At 34.6% G+C, this 25628-nt stretch overlaps 2 protein-coding genes across 5 annotated transcripts in view; one reads left to right on the top strand and one right to left on the bottom strand.

Annotated features, from left to right (window-relative positions):
• Positions 1–2490: 2490 nt before the first annotated feature.
• LOC149079989 (putative ammonium transporter 3) lies at positions 2491–15377 on the top strand. The gene is made up of 8 exons (XM_089238580.1): positions 2491–2778; positions 4466–4589; positions 4683–5232; positions 8735–8806; positions 9540–9599; positions 9951–10024; positions 14734–15050; positions 15291–15377. The coding sequence occupies exons 1-8, from the start codon at positions 2491–2493 to the stop codon at positions 15375–15377; spliced, it is 1572 nt and encodes a 523-aa protein (XP_089094706.1).
• Positions 15378–17395: 2018 nt separating this feature from the next.
• The window catches only part of LOC149079990 (uncharacterized), a 29622-nt gene continuing 21389 nt past the window's right edge, over positions 17396–25628 (bottom strand). For 2 of the 4 annotated variants that reach the window (XM_089238912.1, XM_089238909.1), the window contains 2 exons: positions 24269–24313; positions 17396–17573 (listed from right to left, as the gene is read on the bottom strand). In XM_089238912.1, the coding sequence (XP_089095038.1) occupies positions 17487–17573; positions 24269–24313 (132 nt within the window). In that variant the 3' untranslated portion in view covers positions 17396–17486. Of the gene's footprint in view, positions 17574–18104; positions 22893–24268; positions 24314–25628 lie in introns of those variants that run through there. The other 2 variants (XM_089238911.1, XM_089238910.1) reach the window with 2 other exon arrangements.

Below are 25628 nucleotides of genomic sequence, written 5' to 3' on the forward strand. Positions count from 1 at the left end.
TACATAGCCCACTTCAGATCGATATGTACAGCCAGAAAACGGGAATTAAATTCTAAAACTTACATTTTTTTCTTATTCAATTCATGAAATCACAAATTGAAATATCATATAATAAATGTATAACTTATTAATTTTACTCTACGCCTAGAACTTCGAAATAAAACAAGAATGCGTCCCAATGCATACCTGAACTACCCTTATAACGTGTAGAGAGATAAAACAGCTAGTGAACGAATACATAGCTTACGAATAGTAGCTTATTTTCGAATCTAAAGTGCAAAAAATTTTATGCAAGTAAAATTTCTCGCTAAGGAATACTTTTTTGCGTCTGAAAGTATTCCATCCGTTTCCGTGAATTTTTTGAAAAAATCATGAAAATACTCAGCAACTTCATATCCGACTTGTAATGGTATTGCATAGTGATGTCTAAAAGGACACAAAAGTAAGTTTTCAAAAAATTGCTTTAATTTTACAATACTTGTCAAATGTAATGTAAAAAAAATGTGTCAATTCTCAAAATAGGCAACGTGTTTGCACAATTGTGTGTGATTACGTATGTGATTAGAGGATGTGTCCAAAGCTTATGGACTACAAAAGAGCTTGAGTTAGGGGGGTTGGTGCAGGCGAATTTTCTAAAAAAACACATTTCTGAGAATTTCCAATTTCCAAATACTGTAAAATTTTCTGAGTCTAACTGCGTTCGAGTTTTTGTTCTACCTGCACTAAAGGTATATTTGAAACATATTTTAATGTAAACTGTTGGCAGGCATTATATGCTAAGATTTTCCATTAAAAAGCTTTTTTTCTAAAAAATGAGTTTTTTGTCAGATAAGAAACATTTTTTAAACACCACTTGTTAAAATGACTTGAGACTTTGTGTGTCTCTCAATACTTGTGTTACATACTTTATCGAGAGGATTTCTTATTAAAATTATTTAAAGAAATTTTATGGCACCAAGTAGGACTAAATTTAGGTGATTTTAGAAAAAGGTAAATGTTGTTAAATTTAAAATTCGAGAAAAAAAATAACAAACAATTAAAATCCTAAATGCTCTTGTTGAATTATTTTAAAATATCCATAGTTTTTGAGAAAAAGAAAATTGAGTGCTTAAAGTTAATAGACAATTTTCAAATGTTCCTTAAAGGAGAGATATTTTTCCCGTAGGAAAAAAGCAAAGATCGTGCACCAACCCCCCTCAAATCATCTGGTCACCTGTGTGTGTCTGACTTTATTTAGAAATCAGTTTCCCATTATCTTGATGGCTCTGGAAGATGATACCTGGGAGAGTCACTGTTACGCAAATCGGCACATCTCAGAATTTTTATTACACGATCACGAATAAAACCCCCCGACAGCCTCACTCTAAAACATGCATATTTAAGCTACATACAGTATTTCCTGCTGATGCAAACCTTTGACAGCACCATCATTTGCAATATAATATTTTTGCATTGAACCATTTCCTTAAAAACACATTAATTTTTTTTAACATAGCATTTTTTGTGTTTTTTCTCATAATTTATGGAGACCAGATAAAAACAGTTGAAAAAATAGAGGCATTTTTTGAACGGAAAAGCATAAAAATGTATTCTGACATAATGTCAAACTTGAAATATCTTTTTTGACCATTACCAAAGGTTTTTTTTCTACAAAAAACAACCCATCTAAAATACAAAATGACTGCCAATATTCAGGAAAATTTGATGTAGTTTTTAAATAAGACTTAAGTTCACATTCACAGTAATTCTGCAAACTGGTATTCAACAATTTATGTGTGTGCGTGACATATATTAGGGAAGAAAACAATTTTTTATATACCTCAGAGCCAAAGAAAATGTAACTTAGATTTTTTACTTTTGCGAGTTTTTTAAATTGAATTGACCATCTTAATATCTTTTGTCAATCAAATCCAAGTATCAGCATTTTTGCTTCAGAAAGAATTAAACTATAACAGCTCTCAGTTTAATTCCAAAAAAATTATTTAATGACTCTCTTATGCAGGGGGTGATTACTTAATTTCCCTTGCCGAATTTTACTGGTGAACCGTTTATGTGTGTGTGTGTCTTCATAGAGTCATACTTTCAACTAGAAAAATTATCCAAATAAGGTATAGAACTCACATACGTCATTCATGCTGCAAGGAGTTGTATAGTTATTAAAATAAAAAAAATTAACTTTTTAAACGGACAACCTGCCTAGGGGCGAAAGCAAGATCGACCTATGGAGGGGGCGCAAAAATTTTCTTCCTGAGAAATTTTGAGTTACCTCTTTTCAAAAAAGCATTTAAAAACAGAAATTGGTTAATATGGCAGATATAAATGGTATTTTCTTCCGATATTTTTTAATGTTTTCACCGAAATATTAATTTCTTTTAATTAATGACCCTGCCCTCAAAAACCCAATTAGAAAGTTGATGCCCTGTCTCTCCCGTGGCCAACAAACTAAATTCCGCGTTTCTAAGCGCAATATTGCTTCCATTCGCCGTCAAGATGGGCCTAATCCCCTCACTTCAGTTTGACTTCATTCCTGGCCGCTCCTTATCAGTGCAGCAGTTGATTTGTCATGATATATGGGTGAGTGCTACAAATTCGGGACAAGAGATTGATGTAATTTACGTCGATTTCCAAAAGGCATTTGATAAAGTAGACAGGCTGCTGCTATTGAGAAAGCTAGCTGGCATGGGAGTTCCTGATAAAATTATGAGGATAATTCAAGTACTGCTGTCAGACAGAGTTTATCAGGTTCGCGTAGCCAGCGCCATGTCTAGAGAATGCCAGGTGCCAAGCGGATTCGTCCAGGGGTCGGCTTTGGGCCCGATCTTATTTACTTTGTACACTTACGGTATTATTCAGGCTGTGTCACCCATCTCTTTATTGCAATTCGCCGATGACGTGAAGTTATTCTCTCTAGTAGAAAACACTAGGAGCCTAAGAATTGCACGCCAGCAACTTTTCCAGTGGAGTTATCAGTATAAACTCCCTATTTAATCATCAAAAAGCGGATCAATGCTTTCAGGTAGACGAACCGATCCTGAATATTATCAACTAGGTAATGAAACGTTACAGCACTTGGATACATGCGTGGATTTAGGTATTACAATGAGCCGCATTCTGTATTTCACTGATCATTATCATGGAAATGTACGTTATGTTATGTACGGCATACCGCAAGTGTGATGCGCATACGTTGTCATATGCTTTCTGTGTGTACGTTCGCCCGACTCTGGAGTTCTGTTCGCAAGTATGGAGCCCTTACAAAATCAAGGACTTTTTTTTTAACCGTTCAATATTTTGTTGTCCATACTAATTTTGGTAGCATTTACCAGAGAATGGGTAATTTTTTCTTCAATTCCTGGTAATTTTTTTTTCCTCTCTTTTTCCCACATTTTTTGCATTTACACAATAATAAACTTGATTTCATTTGAAAAAGAAAGAATCAATGTCTGGCTGACAAAACATTTTTGGTGAGAATTAGTGATGTCCCGTGTTTACGATCCCAATATTTTCACATTTTTTTCAATAAAATATGGTCACTTATGTAATGAAATTTCAACTTCATACATATAATTTGATTTTTGATGATTACATTTTTTTATTTTGAAGGTCAAAAAACGTCAACCTTGATTACAACGACAAAATTTCACGGAATTCTCGATGTCATTATAACCAAGTTCGACTGTATTCTTCGACTTCAACTGTTGACATTTTCTGGACAAATGTACTGAATATATCAACTAATTATCTGCCTCGGTATGTTTCCAAAACCGATTTAGGAAATTGATCTAGTTTTCGAGCGCATCTATAAACGAAACTTATCCCGGTCATGCAAGTTGTCCCCGTTGCCTTATTTCTTTTGTCCTTCTCGGATATCGAATCTTTCTCCAACAATGCCAACAGATCGATGAAATACGCAGCACAGAGGCTGCAAAAAAAAAAAAAAAACAATAAAGAGAGTTGAACTATTAACGGCAGAAGAAGCACCTGCACCAGAAGAAAAAAAAGCCGATCTCCTATCTCCTGAAAGAAAAGTGAAATTGATTTTCATTAAGTAGACGTTGAGAAATCACGTAACCCGTTTACTTCACTTAGTTTGATAAATTTTTTATGCTGCCTCTCGGAGAAAAAAAATCTTTTCGGGCATAGTACATTACTAAATCACGCAGATAGCTGTTCGGAAATCCCAAGTAGAGCTTTTTATCAATCTCATCCAATATCTTTTTACCTTAACCCAGTTCTTAAATGCATCCTAACCATCATGATTTTTGCATACATTTTGTAATTTGACCTAGAATTTCATTTTTGGTTGATTTCATTTGAACGAAGTTTGTGCTACGATTTGTTGGTATGCTTTCTCTTGGGAAAAAATGAAAGTAAAAGAAATTAATTTATATAGAAATAACTTTTATGTTACATACTAAAAGACTATACGAGTATACACTGAAGTGTCATGTCAGTTTCTTTCAAGCCAAACAAAACAACAAGTGTAATTCACAATGTCACCGGTTGCGATGGACAAGAACGTAAAATATCTTATGATGATGCTACATGGATCATGACGAGCTCCTTCATTATATTTACTATGCAATCAGGTAACTGTATGCAAGCAATTTTCAGAAATGAACTGCATAGCGAAGGTTTTATCCAAGTACAAATAATTTTATTAATCTTTTTATGTGTTACAGGTTTTGCATTGTTAGAGTCTGGAATAGCAAGGAAAAAAAATGAAATAAACATAATGATGAAGAACACAATAGATGTCGTATTCGGTGGATTGGGATATTGGATGTTTGGATATGGTATGAGCTATGGTACAGCAAGAGGTACAAATGCCTTCTTCGCTGTTGGTTGCTATTTCGTTGATACGCACGATGAAGATATGGGCTATTTGTACGCGACGTATATCTTCCAGTTATCATTCGCATCCACGGCTACAACTATTGTTTCCGGAGCAATCACTGAGCGGTTCAGCTTTATAGCTTATTGTATTTACTCATTTGTTAACACTTTCATATACAGTTTACCCGCTGGTTGGATTTGGGGTAGTCATGGTTTTTTGAACAAGATGAACGTTGTTGATATAGCTGGTTGTTGTCCAGTTCATCTCGTCGGAGGAGCTTCAGCATTAGTTGCAACGATCATGGTCAAACCACGAATAGGTAAATTCGGTCAAGATGCAAAACCAATGGAAATGGGATCACCCATCAATGCTATGCTCGGTATGTTCATGTTATGGTGAGTACGTAAAAACGTTTCTTTTTAAAATGTAAATATGAAGTAGAATATGTGTGTGTTTTAGACCAGGATTATACTATATAACAGTTGCATAAAAGTTCATTCATAAAACTTGAAAAATGCAACCAACAGGACCGCGTCATTTTAACTTTTTCGGGGGGGGGGGAAGCAAAGACCATATACTCAATGTATGTATATATATATATTTGCATGCATATTTATATTTGTATGTGTGTATGTATATATATATATATATATATATAGAAAAATGTACATTATTAAAAATTGATTTTTGTCGAAACTCACCAATACCAGCGCCATAGGCAGCTGAATGAATGAACGCCAGGGGCTCTGCCACCGGACTTATCCCGTTGCCGAGATCTCTTCCAGCCAAGCTTTGTGCGCCATAGGCAGCTGTAATATGAAGTGTAGTGAAAAAACATTGCTAAAGTTTCATTGTTCATGTATGAAAAACTGAAAACAAATTAATTATGTGAATTGGAAATTGAAAATTTCAAAACTTTGGAATGAAAAAAAATCGAAGAATTCAAAAAAGAATTCAAAAATGAAAAAAGTCCCAGCCAATGTCTAGGTCTCTCATCGGGGGGAACAACCTGACATTGGCTTGATACGGAACGTTTCTGAGAGCATCCCTTGGCCTCCAAAGCCTAAATAGATGCTCGATTCCCCCGACGTTCTGATGTAGTACCATTGAATTAAAAAATATAGAAGAATCAAAATTTATTAATATAAATAAATAAATAAATAAATATATATATATATATATATATATATACCATTTCTAGTGTATTTTCTAAAGCCGGGGGAGGGGGAGCTCATATGACGGGCCTGGCATCCAATAAGGTTATCGGTTACCGAATGTAACCGATGCACTTATTGGTTGCATTTTTCAAGTTTTTTAAAAGAAATTTTCTGAAACTTTTATAGCAATCCCGTCCTTAGCAATATTTATATGCCTCAACTGCTTTTATAAAAAAACACATCGAAACACATGGATATCGACTAAGGGAAATTCGTAACTACGAATAAAAGACTTCATGTTGACTGTATGCAACCTTTTTTTTAGCAAATATTATTTATTCACGGAGGTCTCACAAAAAATATCAGGATAATCCCAAACCTACATATCTATATCGCTCATATCATGTAAAAGTTTCCAGGCTAAGCCACCTAACACAAAAAGTAAGCCAAGTGTTTTTTCTTTTAAATAAGATTTTTTTTGGGGGGGGGGGGCGGAGAGAATTTGAGGGAGATAAACATGCGCTTGGATACAACTTATTACCTACACGAACTAAAAAAGAAATGTATACGCTTTTAAGCTACGATCGATTTTTTCAGCTGGTACTGAATATATGAGAGTTCAATAAAAAAGGCGAAGTAAATTTTATTTACTCATTTTCTGTGTGCTGAAATCAATTTTTTTGCTATACAGAAACATGATCGGAGAGTACTGCGCGTAATAAGATTGTTTAACGCATACTAATAAAATAAGAGAAAGATCACTCAAATTCTTTGAATTTATTTAATACGGTAATTCAAAATTTACAGATCCAGGTTACTATGGTCTGAATCATTAAAAACAACTGAAAAAATCATCGTTTTCAAAGTTGGGTTTATGGGTTCAATCTAGTATACAGATTTCGAATTCAACAGTTCATAAGAGGAACATAAAATAGCTATATTAATTAGCTTTTAGCATTAATTGACACGATATACAGTGCAGTGTAATAAATGCATTCGCATGTTGATGGTACATTCTGCTAAATCAAAGAATTGGACTGCCGAATGGTTTTCTTTTAGATAAGTAAGAAAAGAATACTTTCATATACTTCATTTATTCAAGTATAATCTACCTTTTACCAAGATAAGAACCGCTGATGAATAGGAGTTTCATTGAAAGGTAACTGTTCTTTCAAATTTAACAAAAATTAAGATCGCTTCATCCATACTATACCGGTTGTGCAACTACATGAATTTTACATATGTTAGTGTGGGATTTTAGAATGTTAAAACCCACTCTGCAGGTATAATCATGTGAAGCCATCCACACCAGGGTCAGACTTAGGCAGGTAAGAAAGATGCCGTCGTACCAGGCCGCTAAATTTTAGAGGTCGTCAAACGGAATAAAAATACTTTTATTAAGTTACATTTTGACTTCTTAATGAAACAATAGCTCACAAAATTCTTTCCAAGACAGAAAAACCCACTGGCCTAGGGTTATGACTTCCCCCCTCAGCCAAAAATACACGCGGGTTAGTGCCCTGGACCAGAAAAAGCGCTAAATCCTCCCTTTAACGAACTATTTATCCCCCCCAAACACGGGGGGGGGGGGAAGAAGGTGAATATATGCTTGCCCCGGCCAAAAAAGAGTATTTAGTTGCGACTCAGAGTATTAGCGATCAAGATCTAATTATAGATTCATAGTGGATCTATAGTGTCTGTCACAATGATGCTAATTGAATCAAAAATGAGCAGTACGCTTTCGAACGAGGTTTCCAAAACTTTATCATCTTCGTGATAATCCTCAGAGTTTTTTGGCTCGCCACCGTCGACGAAACCAATATTATTGCCTCCCAACAAGCTGCTAGAACATAACTGCGATTTCTTTGGTGTATATTCACCACGATAAGTGACTCCCCACCCCGTTCAGTGTATGTTAAGGTGCGTGGATGAGAAAAAAGAAAATCTTGTTAACAGCAACAAATCCCTGTCGTAGTTTACAATAGGAGTCGCGAGTAGTTGCAAAGAAATAAATTTTCAAATAGCTCTGCCAAACAAGATAAGACAAGCACATTTCATTTATGTCATCAAACCATAAAGGAGAAAGCTCCTTTTGCAAGAACTCTTGAAGGAGCGTATATAAAATTTGTTTGCTAGTAGGAATAATAATAATAATAAAAAACAATAACACTTCCGTTAAAAAAGACACAGTAATGTTTGAGTGAGAAAGGTGCATCCTGATCCAACACCCACCCTGAAGACATAGCAGCAAAAATGTTTTGACCGATCTTTAAAAAATATTTTTTTTCCCTCTTCCAGATAACTTAGAAATAATACGGAATAAATAAAAATTCTGAGTATTTTATGATGCGAGGAGCAAACGACAAAGAACTATATTTTTGGCATTGTTGTACTGTAAGAGAGGTGAAATGTTCTTCAACCAATCATTTTGAGTATGACACACGTGCTTTTGTTGACATTTGGACCGAAGTTAGAAGGAACAAAGTTTAGCGTGTATGGTATAAAAATTTATTTTGTTATGGTATAAAAATTTATTTTGTGATGGTATAAAAATTTATTTTGTGATGGTATAAAAATTTCGTAATATTTGTAAATATTCATCACAAACTTTCGGATAAAGTAAAATAAGTTTTCCGGACTCTTGTGCATTTTTGTGCTTAGTATTTGATTACAATGCCACAATATACGAATTAGTTTAATATAGGACATGACGTGTTTAGTGGGTTTTTTTTCCTTTCAGGTGGAGCTGGTTGGGATTCAACTGTGGCAGCACTTTTGGTATATCTGGGGCTAAATGGAAATATGCTGCCAGGTGCTTATAATCTGTAATCAATAGTAAGATAAAATTTAGGATGTCCACTCTTATCCATGCAAAATAAATAATTCCTCAATCGTTAGCCTTTGTGGATCGATTACAAAAAAAAAGTTCCAGATGTTGTCGGACATTATCCTAGACGCCATAAAACATAAAAATCGAAAAAAGTTATTTCTCGAAAAGTTACGAAAAATAATTTTTTATACGGTCCTCTGGTTATAAAATCATATTCAGTAAAGTGATTTGCATGCACTGATATGTTAGACGGAAAAAAAGAAAATCCTTTTCGTACGATCAAAATTGATTGCGTTTTGGGATTTAAAATTTCGTGGATTTAAGACCAAATCTTTAAGGGACTGTATGAAAATTTATGTCAAACCAAAATATTTTCTTTTAAGCTTTTATCTTTAAAGTTAATGGTTAAGGAATTAGCTATTGGACAACGCGATACGTATGGACACCCTGGATATTCACCATAATAAAAATTATCAGCCTGAATTGAATATTGTTGAGCACGGCTCAAATAAGGAACCTTTCTTTATCAATCCTGTGAAAGTAAAAGCTTCAGTAATTTCTATAGAGATAATAGATTCTTATATAGGTAATGCTAATACGTAATAAGTTCATTATTTTGATAATAAATGAACTTGAAAATTTTGAAGACTTATACAAAAATGAATTCCTTCACCAGAGTAATTGAAAATAAAGCTTCTCGTTTTGTATTTTTTAGATCAGCTATAAGTACGATCAATGCATCTGTTGGAGGAGGATTAATGATTATGCTCTTGAGGTAAGCAAATAGGCATACAAGCATTATTTGTATACATGCCATTTTTTCAGTCTTCAGTTTCAACAAGAACTACCAGTGATATTTCTCAAAAATATTTCGTATCCTATTTACATAATCAGCCGATGAACCCTTAAATTCTGAGAAATATGTCTATATTCTACCGTTGACGATTAGCAAACTCGATTTTACTCTAGTTTTACAAGTTACATATCAATAGACTTACCGCAGTCATTTTTATAATTAAGTTTAAGTATAAAACGGTATATGACCTGTATAAAGCAGTGTCCAACATCTCACGTAACCACATATAATGATCTATAATTATTACAGACTGAAATCTTTATTTTTCAGCTGTATCTGGTACAAGAAATTTTTTATTTCAAACATCATCAATGGAATTCTTTCTTCTTTGGTTGCTATAACAGGTATAGCTTTTTAAGTTTTATTCAAATTATCGTACTATATTTCATGATATAAAATAAATAAAACTGCATCGCACGTAAAGCACTTTTTCAAGCACTGTCTATGAAATTAAAGGATATTTTAAATGCATTTGTTCATGCACTACAGTACTGTGACCACAAAAAAAGTTTTAAAGTTTTTACTGAAAGTTTTCCTTTCCGCTGATGTTTATGGCTCGTTATTACTTAATACAGAGATGAATATAATGAAATTGATTATAGCAAGCAAAATTATGTGAATAAAGAATTAAAACTCATTAAACTTACAATGTGAAGAGCACATCATAAAGGCACTGTAATATTTACAATGACAATATATCTCACCGAGAAAAATTATGATCGCGCATACGGGAGAACATGGAACATCGCCAATATAATTAGAACTGCCAAAATAAACGAAACATCATTCGAAAAATTCCCAATAAGCGAGAAATAAAGGGTAAAACTCAATTCAAATTCAACACGTTCTACAAAAAAAAATCACGGAGCAAATCCGAAATAAATTACAGTGTATTTCATAAAAAAAAGTTAAATATACAGTGCAGGGCCGTAACTAGGCTAGGCAACCGGGGCCTTTTCTCAGGGCCCTGAGCCGGATAGGAGACTCCAAAAAATTTACACTTATTGTGCCTAATAATAACCTTTTCAAGAAGGGCCTCCAAAGAAAAGTCTGCCCCGGGGCCCAGAAAAGGCACACTACGGCCCTGATACAGTGGAATCTCCTATAACGGACACTCAACTTAGCGGGGACATCTCTCGTTAACAGATATTTTTTGGAATTCCGTGGAATAGGATTTCGCTGCCCATTAACGGTCACATCCCGTTAGAGGAAAATTTTTCAGTTCCATAGGTGTGAGTAAACCAAGAGATTGTTAAGGAAACAGGATAGATTTATATAATAGTAAAAACGGCTAAAAAAAAAAAAAAAAAATACGGGAGATTTCCGTAAAGTCCTGATCAAATAGTTACTTAAATCCGTTTTTGAGAAAAAAAATTGAAATTGAATGAATATTTTTAAATGTGAGATTGTTGAACAGTACAAAAATGATTATACATTTATTTTTTTCACGCATCAAACACTGCATATTTACGAGACGCAAGAAACCACCATGATGACTAAATCGTTGCAGCCAGAGCTTGGGATCTAGTTGATTTTTGAAATCAATTTTATGCAGTATTTAAAGCATAACTAATTACCAGAGACAAAATACAAACACCCGTAAACGTCCAGGGGGAAACTCGAATCTTCCATTCGTTTCTCGGAACGGCATTGGAAATACTAATTTTTTTAAATTTACCAGCGTAAGTTATCCGCAAGTGCAGTATTACTTTTTGTATTAGACACGTTGATCCGACGTTTTTTCCAATCTGCTTAGAATTCATCCTGTACTATACAGGGTGCCCTGTAAGTCCTATAATGCGGCCCTTATCACATCAAACGTTTATCGTAAAACAGTATAGTTTCAATTAAAAAAAATTCCCAAAATTTGTTCAGAAATCACCCTGTACCAGTTTTGAGAGCAAAAATACAGTGCATCATTAAATAGAAAATTTAAATGGTCATATGGGCAATCTGTTCTAAAAAACCCAATTAGAGAGTTGTTGCTCTTTTGAGGCAAAAAATAAATAAATAATAATAATAATAATAAATAAATAAAAATAATGATAATACTGTAATAATAAAAAAATCCGACGTTAAGGTGACCTCGTCAAAAAGTTTTGAAAAAATTACCACTGTGTGTGATTCTACTCATTTAAACATTCACAAAATTTAAATATTAACAGTTTGAACGCCAATAGAGGCCAACAACGACTTCAAAACCTCACAACTCTAGAGGATAAAGGCTGAAACACACTATGCTGACGTGACGTGGTACCACACGTTAATGCGTGTGATATAAAATCCCACCAATGAGACTTCTGTAGGTATGTTCACACTGTGCTGACGTGACGTGGTAAAGTCTGTGATGTAATCTGACGTAACGCAAAAATTCGTGCACACTACTCTGACGTGACGTGGGCCCCCATAGAAATGCGTGCGATATAAATTCCACCTATGAGTCTTCCGTAGGTAAGTTCACACTGTGCTGACGTGACATGTGAATGTGTCGGATTATGAAATCTGACGTAACACGTCTTATTTACGTGCCACAAAAAAGTCAAACCTTTCACATTTTCGTCAGTCGTGTGATGGCATGTGAAGACGCCTTATTTGTTTTTCTCGTTCTTTTTGCTTCGATCGTGTTTTGATTCATTTTCGTTTCGACAATGAAAAAGGAACTAATCCAACACGTTCGGTCAAATTCTCTGCTGTATGACCCTACCATCACCGTCTATAGCTGAAAGCCTCCGTGCGAAGTTCGAGACGTCACTGAAGTCGTCCATTCCACCTAGTCATTGAATATACTGCAAAAAAAAGATAAAAATTTCGCATACGTCGGACTGCTATATTCAATGGCTACAGGTGAAATGGACGAGTTCAGTGACGTCAAAGCTTCGCGCGGAGGCTTTCCGCTGTAGAAGGTGTTGGCTCACCAGACAGCTGTCGATCTGCGTTTATGAGAATCAGAACCACTCTTAAGGATGTGGGATCGGTGCAGTCGCACGGGGCTCTGAGTTTTGGGGGCCCACATTTACAGTAGCAATAACTTCTTTAATAAATTCAGGAAATCTGCATTTTCATTTAAAAAGAAACAGTTCTGAATTTCCACCATATCTGGAATTGTTTTTTTACTAATTTTTAATTTTCAATCAATTCTGGAATTCTGAATTTTCATCAGTTCTGGAATTACAGTGAAGCCTCGATATAACGATATTCTGCGGACCTAGGAAAAATATCGCTGTAGAGGGATTATCGTTATATCGAGAGGCAGCACAGTTTTAACATTCGAGTATAGACATTTCTGAGCAAGACTTGAAAAATATCGTTGTAGAAGAATTTATCGTTGTAGCGAGATTTCACTTATATATATATATTTCTATTATTTTATATTTAAACACCAATTCTGAAAAAAATTTTCCCTTGCATTTATTTCGAATTTTCATTTTCTGAATTTTCGATTCCTCTCTCACAGAAGAAAAAAAAAATTGGGGCTAAGGGGCTCCAGCTATTATTTTCGGGGACGGGCCCCATGTATGTTAAAGACGGCCCTGTATGGGATGATTCCACATTCTTCTCGAACACTTTACTGCAACGATTAACGCAGTCATTTCTTACTCTTCTCACATCCATGGGTGTTAGAAAAAAAACCAATTTTTCAAAAAGTCAAAACATTTACAAGTTCTCAAAACGATATACAGTAGTACATATCACTACCAACACGCACGACTTCACTTTGACTGATGGTGTAAAGGCTGAAACACACTACACTGACGTGATGCCAGAGACGTGGTAAATTCTGATTCGTGGAAATTCTGTGACGTTTGAATTCCACGCCACATAAGAAAACATTCGTGGAAATTCTGTGACGTACAGGATTTCTACGAATAAGATTTCACGAATTCGTCATCGTAGTGTTTCGGCCTTAATGCATTTCTTAAAACATCAGACCAGTGTACACACCGTATGTCTGATATGATCCCGCGCCATCTGACGTAACGTAGTTACACGTCACGTCAGTGTAGTGTGTTTCTGAATTTAGTGACACGTCATTCAAACACGCGATCAAGTACAGCATAGGCCAGCGGTTCTCAACCTTTTTTGGCTCGCGGAGCCCTAGGCATATTTTTTATTTCTCCATGAAAGTTAATCAGTCACTGATTTACTTTTATTATTCAAAAACATTTATAATTATTTTTTTTTTCAAATTTATATTTTCCTCGAGCGGCCGCGGAGCCCCTGGAGAGTTCACGCGGAGCACCGGTTGAGAACCGCTGGCATAGGCAAAAAAAAGAGAAATTGACTAAAGTTTCTATAGAACAGAGAAATTGGAGGGAAGGAAAAGTTTTTTATAGATATCGCAAAGAAGCAATAAGTGGCCAACTGTTATCATTTTCAACATTTTTTGTGGCTTAAATAATTGCATCCCGCCGCTATTTTTTTTTGTTTTTATGTGTTTCTAAGTGAGATGAATGTACTTGAATTTTTTTCATTTTTTGAGGATGACGTCTTCAGACCCTTTCCCCTTAAGTTCAATACTCGCCGAGATATTTGAATTCAAAAATCTGAGAAAAGTTCAGTAAGAACAGCATCAACGAGGGAAAGAAGCCTTGCCCATTAGTTTCTGCTGGTCCTACCAAAATTCCTCAGATTTTTGAATTCAAATATCTCAGAGAATATCGCACTTGTGAATATGCTGGATTTTTTTTTGTTGGCCTCTGAAGAGACAGGGCAACAACTTTCTGATTGGGTTATTTAGGGCAGATGTCCAAATTTAGATTTTTTTTTTTTCATTTTTTGACTCATTGTATTTTCACTCTAAAAACTGGTACGGGGGTGATTATATCTGAACACATTTTGAATATTTTTTAAATTGAAACCATGTCTCTACGACGAACGCTTGATGAGATAAAGGCCGCATTAGGACTTACAGGAGAACCTGTATATATAACAATTGTTCCTACTCTTTTATACATACATAAAAATTGTCCCAATTTTACGTCACATAAATGGCTTTAAAAAGAAACATTCTGTGAATATAATAAGAATCCTTTTTTTATTTCCCATTAATCAGCCGGATGCGTTCTCTATAATCCATGGGAAGCGATGCTGATTGGTACAGTGAGCTCATTTTTGACTACAGTCGCTACACATGCTTTGGACGCTGTACAGATCGACGATCCAGTGGGGGCAGTTCCAGTGCATTTGATCGGGTCAATATGGGGAATGACAGCTGCAGGTTTATTTGTTCAGCAAGATACTTTATTAGAACTTAGCAAAGGTCAATCTGGTGCTTTCAGGGGTGGCGGATTTCATTTCCTCGGTGTTCAAGTTCTGACTGTACTTATTGTCGGACTCTGGAGTGGCACCATGACCTTCTTTCTCTTATGGGTAAGTATGAAAACTTCATTGGATTCTCATAGGTACAATGAGGCTAATACATCAAATGCACACATTCAAAATGTACCATACCCGTATAACCCTACACAACCTTGGGTTATAGTCACGGTTCGTGACAGTAACACAATATCCTCAAATGGCACCTGTATTTATTGGAATATTTGAAGTACTGTATATGTATAATTTTTGTTGTAAAAAGTAGAAAAGTAAAGTTTTTCTCCCCCCCCCCAGGCAATAGATATGATCATTCCTATAAGGATGAGTGAACAAGAAGAAGAATTAGGAGCTGATGCTGTAGAACATGACATAAGAAGTTGATTTATCATAATTTACTTCTACATGCTTTTTAAAAAAAATGTTTTGGTTATTTAATGGGAAATATTAACAAAGAAAAATAACTAATTTTTTTTCAAAAGTCAGGAATCCACTTGTTTTCAAATTTTTTCTATGTTTGTGCAAATGAAAATCCTCTTTTTATTCAATACAATCGTTTTTACAATCATACACCTTACCCCTCCTGGTCCCCTCTGATGCTCCAATTTGATACATTTTTGTGAGGGAAAGTCAACACCTAGAATAGCATGCAAAATTACAGAATATACATAAATGCTGAAAAGAATTAGGTACATTAAAAAAAAATGAAAATTCAGAATTAATGAAAGAAATAATTTCAAACTTTAAGAAAGCCTTCTATGACGCGGGGCATGGGTTCCGGTTGCCCCATCTGTCAACCCATTAAAGACGACTGTTTAGAGAAAAAAACTGAGTGGAACCAATTCTACACACCATTCACTGGTAAAGAAAAAAAAAATTAAAATTTTGAATGGCAAATTTTCTTACCAACTGGCATCAATGGGTTAAGATGCCACTGCACCTCCTTGTCCAAGGACGTCATTTCAACTTTTTCCAGGGGGGGGGGGGGGGCAAAGAACATGTACTCTATGTATGCATGTATATACACCATTTTTAGTGTATTTTCAAAACCCTCCGACCCCCCAAATGACGGCCCTGTCCTTGTCTGTCTCTGGTATTACACAGGGGGATTCCATAACTCCCTTGCCACATTTTACTGGCGAACCCTTGATCCTAAAGGCACACACATACTTCCAATCAGGAAAAGTATTCAAATAACATGTCATTAACATTGCAGGGGGTCATTAAAATATAAAAATTAACTTTTTACACATTACTGCCCTAAAAAACTGATTAGAAAGTCATTACCTTGTCTCTCCTGAAGCGAAAAAAAAATCCACATTTCTGAGTGAAATATTCACTGAGATATTTGAATTAAAAATCTGAGAAAAATTTGGAAATAGCATAAATGTGAGGTAAAGAAACATTGTCCATCTTTTATGCTCTTCTTCCCAACTCTTCTCCGATTTTTGAATTCAAACACCTCTGCAAATATTTCACTTAGAAACATGGATTTTTTTTTGTTGGCCTAAGGAGAGACAGGGCAAAAACTTTCTTATTGAGTTTTTGAGAACAGGGTGTTCGTATAAAAAGTCAATTTTTCTATTTCAATAGCAAAACAGCCTTTGCAACTTGAATGTATCTAAAAAAAGTTCTAAATGTTATTCGGATACTTTTTTTAACTTGAAGTATTCCTCTAGGATCCATGGTTTACCAGTAATTTGTGGTGCGAGAAGCTAGCTATGCACCCTATATATTTATTGAAAAGATAAATTGGCCTCTATCTCGAACACAGTGCAACTCTGACAGTTTTTACTACCCAAAGCAAGACCATTCCAATGATATGTACTATTTTGGTTAAATTTGGCGAATGACACCTCGTGCACTGCCCTAGTGACATATTTATATGCGGTATGGCTAATTGTAAATTTTCTTCCATGCTATTAATAAATTTTTATTTTAAATATTTGCTTGTTCTTATGCTTGACAAAGTTACAGTACTTACACAAAGTTACAGTACTTATGCTTTACAATCATACAGGACTATAGATGTACGACAGGTCATGAATTCCATGAGCTTGCAGATGTGTTCTATTGGTGAATTACATATAATTGTAAATAGTTCTATTGTGTAGCAAGAAGCTGAGTTTGTTTCAGAACATGTTGCATGACATACCAAATATACTCAATAGGGTTGAGATCTGGTGACCCGGATAAGTGAAACTGGTTAGTTTAGTCTGTACAAGATTTTTTTGTCCCTTTGGCGTACATTAGAATGTTATAAAGTTCAAAAGTATCTGAATGAGTAATCCAATAAGTGTGATGAACTTTCATTTTAAAAGTCATCCTTGTAAAAAAAAGTCAACTTTTTTAGGATACATTCTTTCTATCATAAAAAAAAATATTATAAATTACACTGAAACTACATGAAGAAAACTGTTTATTTTGATACATCTAAGTGAATAGATAAATTTAAAGCTCTTCTGAAACAAAATCTGTATGGAAAAATTGTCATCAGTATCCAACAGACCAGTTGACTGAATTATTCAACTCTTTTTCCTCAATAAAACACTTATAATTTTTCACAAATTCTTCCACCACCTGTGAGGAACAAACAAGCAACATTCAAATTACAGTTTGAAATCAGTGAAATTTACTTAGCAAAATTCAGTATATATGTATAAGAATGTATTATTTTTGGATTGATACATGATAAAGTATAAAAAAAATCTCATCATTTAACAAATTGTCATTGTAAAGTAAAAAAGCAAACACAATTTGTATTTTTTATGAGCTCTCTAAAATTCATTGGGAAATTTTTTTTAGCATGAAAGATTACATTCAATGCAGGAAGAGTACATGAAAATGAATATAATTGTTATTTACAAAATGAAAATATAATTGTTATTAACAAATGAAAATATAATTGTTATTAACAAATGAAAATATAATTGTTATTAACAAATGAAAATATAATTGTTATTAACAAATGAAAATATAATTGTTATTAACAAATGAAAATATAATTGTTATTAACAAATGAAAATATAATTGTTATTAACAAATGAAAATATAATTGTTATTAACAAATGAAAATATAATTGTTATTAACAAAATGAGAATGTAATTTTTATTAACATTATTCACGTGGCATTCTTAAGACAGTCAATTGAATGCTGATTTTACTACAGCTCAATGCCAACTACTAGTACAGTTTGTCTCAAAAGTTTAGATAATGCACTTTTCTTAAAATAACAAGAAAAATACAGTGAGTAAAATTAGCACCTTTTAATGAATAAATGAGACTTAAAGCATTTCTTCATTTATGGTAAAAAAATTTTGAAAGAACATTTAGAATATTTGCAATATCAAAAATACAAAAAATGGCTGTCTCAAAAGTTTAGAGAGAATTCAGATTTACAAAAATTACAGGGTTTTAATAGCTAATAGACCTTTGATTTTTTTTCCAACAACCTCAAACACACTATCCTTTGCGGATCTAATTAAATTCTGTAGGGTTCCAACATCAAAACTGTACCATGCTTCCTCGATAAAGATCCTCAAGTCATCAACAATCGAATACTGTATTTCATTTGCAAACACATTTATCATAAGTATGTCCCATACATTCCTAATAGGATTCAAGTCAGGACTCATCGATGGCCAGTCTAAAACCGATAGTTCCCAACTTTGAGGTGCGCATGCGAGCCAATATTTATACGCGTTAAAAAGTCTTATCTCCCCATTAAAAAGTCTCGTCGCAGAGAGCAACAGACCTACAACAGTACAATTATTCATTCATTACAATTCACTCACTATGAGTTGAGAAAAACTCATAGTTTAAAAAAAATTGATTGCAGATGGCAGCATTACACAGACACAAACTTCATGGAAGGTTCAATATATGTACACACACATTCCAACATGTACCGATTCATTAGAAGTTCCACAGAGGAATATGGACGGAGTGCGGTCTGGTGTAGTAGTAGTCTAAAACTGTTACATTTTCGCAATTAAAGAGCTTTTCGTGGCGGATGATCTGAATAGACATGATATAATGTTGAAATGTCAAGTTTGATACTCCTAAATCTTCTCTAGTCAGCAGCAAATTGTTCACAACGATCTCCTTTAAATACCAGAGTTTTGATGGTTGATTTCAAAAGTTAAAGAAGCCTGGCCATTAGAAGCAAATGCTGCCCATACTATTATCAAAGCTCCACCTGTCTGTCTGCTGAAAACACCCATCTGGAACATGCGAGTTCTATTTTTTTGCACCAATCAATATGATACCAAGCTATTTGTCTCCATAAGACATGATTTTGTGCCCATTTCAGTCTCTCTTCTCCATCCCTCTTTGGTGCTTCCTTGTGACAGACGATTTCCTAATGACTCGTTTATGAATCAAATACAAGCTTCTCTGAAATGTGTATGAACTGTATCTGTTGAAATTTTCACTTAAGTATCTTTCATAATTTTAGCAATATAATTTTTTGTATTAAAGTCAATCTTCCAACGGTTTTGGTTTCACATAAACTTGTACTGTGTTGCCAACCTCAACCAGGTTTCGGCTTTTGAGACACATGTTGAGTCAATACACATCATTTTGACTTGCTCAAAGCAATAGCAATGCCTTTTATAGATTTAAAGTACTTGAAGGATTTCATCGTACAAAATATGCAACGACTTCAGCTGGTTTTTTTTTTAAAACCAATCCCATAGCTTCCACTGTTATACTATCATGTGTCTGATATACCATATAGACGAAATCTTCGAAGTCTGCTTATAATCAGAAGTTTGTCTAAAATTTAAAAAATACCTGTCTCAAGAGTTTAAAAAATGAAAAACCTATTTTCCTTGACAATGACCAAAAGTTTCAAGTAGGTTTTTGAATTCTGATCACAAGCAGAAAAAAATTAAATCAAAATTTGAAATAGTATTCATGGCACATTTAAAAATCTATAGTGTCTAAACTTTTGAGATGGACTGTAATTTTAGCTGTATTTACTAGTCATTTGTATGTCTCACATGAGTGATATGCTCAGGCATTAGTTAGAATTAGTAACAAAGACATCCATCCTGGGATTCAAAACTTGCTAAAAACAATCTTATTCTAAACACTCAATTGCAAGGTCACACAATGATAATTTAATGTGTGAGCATGATTTGTCCTGTAAACATTGTAGTTTATCAAAGCAAACTTTACCGTAAGCAATAATGGAAATTCAAATGATTGGTTCTGCAACCATCTCCCTCTTGCCAGCGACAATTATTTTAAAGATAAAGTACATTTTATATATTATTGTAGTTTTACTTATTTTGCACTGAAGGCTTGAGTATTTTCTGAATGATATAAGAGAGCAGAGCTTCACTATGATATCCCTGATTGCATTAACACACAAGATGGTTATAGTCTTTTATAAGCTTTTGCTATGAATACCACTTCAGTAGTCAGTGGTGTCTTAATAAATGGACCTCACACAGCCTAGGAAGAGGCCCTAACTCAAACTAGCGGCTTTAAACTATTCAAGGTTTTCATTAATACACATGCATTCAATATATATTTTTAAATTTAGTGTTTCATTAAAATAATAAAAGGAATTGGCACGCTAATTCCATGCTAGCAATAAGTTCTGTCAGTGATGGCATAACTCTGTCAAGCAAAATTTCCCTTTTGACAAAATTTTTTCCCACATTGAAAATCATGCTGCCATCTATTGGTGGAAATATGTAATCAAGTATTTTACACTAGAAAAGCATTTGTTTTGCATTTATATATATTTTTCAACAAAAATTCTTTTGTTTGATTAACTCAAGATTTCCCACATTGACCAAATTTCCCACGAGTTACTATCAGTGAGTTCTGTGGACATCTTATCAATGTTTCTGTTGTACCTCAGTGTCAGGAAAGATTCTGATGACAAAATGGGTATCAAATTTGTGACACCTCTGAACATCTTTTGGTATTTAGGCGAGTATCTTATTGACCTGGGCTACCATACCCAAAGATGGCCTTACCTGCAGTGAGAGAAAAATAACTGTCAGATTCGTTGTGATCATGTGACACCCGAAAGAGACTAATTCTCACCTAGGAGGCTTTGCTATACATACTGCTCGTACTGCGAGATATTGCTAATTCACCAGGTCAGCTCAAGTGTGGTGCAGTGGTAAGATGCTTGTCTTCCACTATGAAGGTTACCATCAAGGTCCATGGGTTTAAATCTGAGCGTAGAATACCAGAAGCAAGTTCTTTACCTACTTATCCTGGGGCGACCACCAATGAATGGAGCCTTCATTTCCCAACCAATTCCACTGGTTGGAAATTGCTGTATGATGTGCGATAAAGTAGTTCATAAGGTCAAAATTGGTTTACAATTACTGCTTGTATTGTGCGACACCACTTATTAATCAAGTCAAAATTTTCCTAAACTTTTTATGTCTCATAAAATATTCATAAATGAAGTTACTCATAATCCAAAGATTTACTGTAAATATATTTTTGATATACAGGGTGGGCAAAAAGTCAGTAGAAACTTGAAAAACTCTGGAATTTTTTTAAGACAGGAAAAAAAAAAACCAGTTGATAGATGGAGCTGGTACGAGCGACTTCGGTGGAAATATACAAATGAGATGATATGCAATGAACTTGTGCTCCTAATTCACAACCAATTCACAGTTGTAAACCATGTATGTGAACAAGGATGCTTAGTGCGAAGGATGCTTTGTTGAAGTTGTTTTACGTGAACTAGGAATCAGCGACCATTGCCTTGCATAAATTCATAGTTCAGAAGAATGCAAGGACTGGAAAAGGGTATTTAACAGTGACAGGCCTCATAAAGCTTGTTCAGCGGTTTAAGGAAGGCAACGTTCGCTGTGTTTTGCAGCCAAAATATAAGCGTTAGCATCCGAATCAGCTGCAAGGACCAGTGCTCATGAAGCTGCTAGACGCTTGGGCTTACCACCATCCTCTGTATGCAATATTCTTCATGGAATTCTTGATCTGTACCCATACAGATTGCAGTCGTGCTTTTACCAGCAGATACTGTACAGAGAGAAGCATTTGCGAGGTCGGCTTTCTCCAAAATCAAACAGAATCCCACCTGGGTTTTTAACATCTCGTGGACAGGTGAAGCTCCTTTTTCACTTCATGGCCAAGTTAATACCAATAACTGTCACATCTGGACAACGTTTAATCCATGTGAGTACACGCAGAAACCATTGCATTCCCCCAAAAGTGACAGTTGAAACGAATTAGCCTTCGTTATATCCCGGATTCTATTTTTATCTTTCCCAATATAATTTTGCCAGACAGATGACAACAATGATATAACAACTATTTCATTTACTCAAGGGTTTTATTACAACATTAATCATTATATTTTAAAACAAAACATTTTAAGCCTGCACAACATGCATCAGTAATTTTTCTTTAGAGTTTTAGCATTGATATGTCAGATTCAAAACGTTCTCACCCAATCGGTCCGTCAATTACACCCTTCAGGATGTCACTGTCACAAGAACGAGCAGTTCACTTCTTGATTGATCCGTCCAATCTCCAGGTGAACTTTCTAAAAGAAAGCTCCATAGGAACAGCATTACGCATCCGAAGAGGCTGCCTCACGACGAACCCGATGAATATGCCATCAAAATGAGAACCAACATCTCACAGAAACTTCAACACGACCAGAGCGATTTTTGACAAGAAGATGAAGAGCATGATCAACGGATCGAACGGCACCTAGCTTAATTATTAACTCATGGCTTCCGGAACGAGGAGGGATGAAAATATCACAGGTGAAATAAAATGTAGTGATAAATGTCCAAGGACCAACGCATCTGTTCGCTGCACACTACTGGCATAAAAGGGAAAATTCTCCATCTCACATTATTACCGGAACCAATCCGTATCAAGATTCAGCGGTGCTAGAATCAACATAATATTTTGTTAAATAAATTTGCATATTCACATGAACTTAGAATAATATTGTAGAACTATGATATTTGATACTTGCCGATCGATCCCAGAAACAATATAAAGGTAATAAAAATATAAAAATGACTAGAAAAATACCATTTAGGCTCCGGCGGAAATGGTTATGTTACAGTTTGATATGAGTTCACAGGTTTGTTCATCATAGGACACTTCTTCTTTGAAACACAGTGCCCAGTAAATGAGTGGAAAACTGCTACAGTGAATGAGTAGCATTATTTAACGCTTATGGGTGAAAAGGTCGAGCCATATTTGCATGAGAGATGCGCTTTCTACCATCACGTTCATTCAAGATGGACCAACTAGTCACACTGCTACTCCGATCAACGCATTCCTGTTACAGACGTTCGGGAAAGACAAAATCATTTGCAGGTGTTGCAGGTTCCCATGGCTGCCTCGGTCTCCAGACTTGACACCGGCAGACTTCTGGTTATGGGAATATTTGAAATCCCGGGTGTATCGATCTGGTTCATCCAATCTGTTGGAACTGACAGAAGCGATCCGCCAAGAGGTGACATGTATACATCAGGACCTGCTACTCTGCTGTTGCTGGATTTGTGACTCGCCTGCAATGTGTTATCCCGTAGTGGTGGTCATGTGGAACACATACTGCTGTAATAAACAATTTGGAGGCATTCTGTTCGTTATTTGCATATCTTTTCATTGACTTGTGTACGTCAGCGCCACCTATCGGCTGTTTTTTGAAAGTTTTTTTCCTGTCTTAAAGAAATTCCTGTGACCTAGCGATGCTAACCCTGCAAACTGTTTTTTATTTCGGTTATATTTTTCCGGTTTTCATGAATTTTTAAAGTTTCTACAGGTTTTTTGTCCACCCTGTATATATTCACTTTAAATACTCATATTTTATAAATTAATTTTTTAATAATTTTTTCAAATGAACTATTAACACATATCATGCATCAATGAATACACATGATCATATTGTACACATTAATCATTTGTTATTAATATGTGAACCTTTAAAATCTTTGTCATTATGAACTGAATTCAGAAGATATATATAACATACTAGTTCTAACCTTTCCAATTCTTTGATCTAACCACAATATAAATATGTATTAAATTTAAAAGTTAAAAGTCTAGAAGTCTAAAAATTGAATTAAAATTTACATATACAGGTATATATGAATTAGATGAACAGTTTTAGATAAGCAAGAACTATGAATGATTATCAAGTATGTTTATCACAAACTGTGAATTCAAACAAATGCAACATTGAAGTTTTATTCAAAATTAAGATAGGATATGTTTTTGTGATAGAAAAAGAGAAATATATAAACTGTCTTACATGAGTAGCCTTTGAAAGTGCTGCAATATGAGGTGTTATAGTAACCTAAAGAAAAATTATATTTTTCAGCTGTTTTTTGGATGTACAATCTATCTCAAAAGTTTAGATAATGCACTTTTCTTAAAATAACAAGAAAAATATAGCGAGTAAAATTAGCACCTTTTAATGGATAACATCAGAAGCATTTTCATTTATAGGAAATAAAAAAAGAAAGAAAATTTATTTAATAGCTAGCCGTCATATGTGCTTCTAGACATATATACTCCCTGTTCTCTCCTATGCCTGTGAAACTTGGGAACCCCATAGACAAACCAACACAGATGAATTAGAATCTATCCAAAATAAGTCCACACGCTTCATTTTTGACTGCTGGTCTTCCTCTGTCTCCATTTCAGAATTCAAGCACCAACTCAATATCCAACCGCTTACCTCGATTTTTTCTTTTCAAAATATTTTGTGGGTTCTTTAATATAAACTCTTCCAATAGCCTAATTAAACCCTCACATTTTTCTGTGTTAGACTTAACCATCCCTAAAAATTGCAACCCATCTTTGCTTCAGATTGTCATAAATTTAGTTTCTTTCCAAGAGCCATTACCGACTGGAACAACCTCCCACCAAATATTTTAGATTGCACTATGATTTCCAAATTTGTTATTGTAACGCCAATTGTCATTTTTGTCATACTTAACCACAGCATCCTCTTGTGCCTCCGCCAAGCAATAGTGAATAAATAAATAAATAATAGACTTCATTTTTTTTCTTACAACCTAAAACACACCTTATTATCCATGGATCTAATAAAATTATGTAGACTTTTAACATCAAAACTGTATCATGTGTTTTCGATAGAGGTTTTCAAGTCATTAACAGTCGAATACTGTATTTCATTTGAAAACCCATTAATCATAAGTATGCCCCATACATTCCTAATAGGATTTAAGTCAGGACTCATCCACGGCCAGTCTAAAACTGATATATTTTTGCAATTAATGAGTTTTTTTGTGGCAGCAGATCTTTGAATAGACACGTTATAATGTTGAAATATCAAGTTTGGTCTTCCTAAATCTCCAATCAGTAGCAAATTGTTCTCGATGATCCCCTTTAAGCACCAGAGTTTTGATGACCAATTTCAAAAGTTAAACTGTCTGCTGAAAACACCCATCTGGAGCATGTGAGTTCTATTTTTTTTTGCACCAATAAATAAGATACCAAGCTATTTGTTTCCATAAGACATATGATTTTGTGCCCATTTCAGTCTCTCTTCGCCATCTCTCTTTGATTCTTCCTTGTGACAAGCGATTTCCTAACCACTCATTTATGAATCAAATACAAGCTTCTCTGATCTGTGTATGAACTGT

Source organism: Pholcus phalangioides, unplaced genomic scaffold, assembly GCF_987345545.1.
Source record: "Pholcus phalangioides strain wild (caught in Gottingen) unplaced genomic scaffold, Ppha-v1.0 ptg000011l_1, whole genome shotgun sequence".
In the NCBI taxonomy this organism is placed as follows: domain Eukaryota; kingdom Metazoa; phylum Arthropoda; class Arachnida; order Araneae; family Pholcidae; genus Pholcus; species Pholcus phalangioides.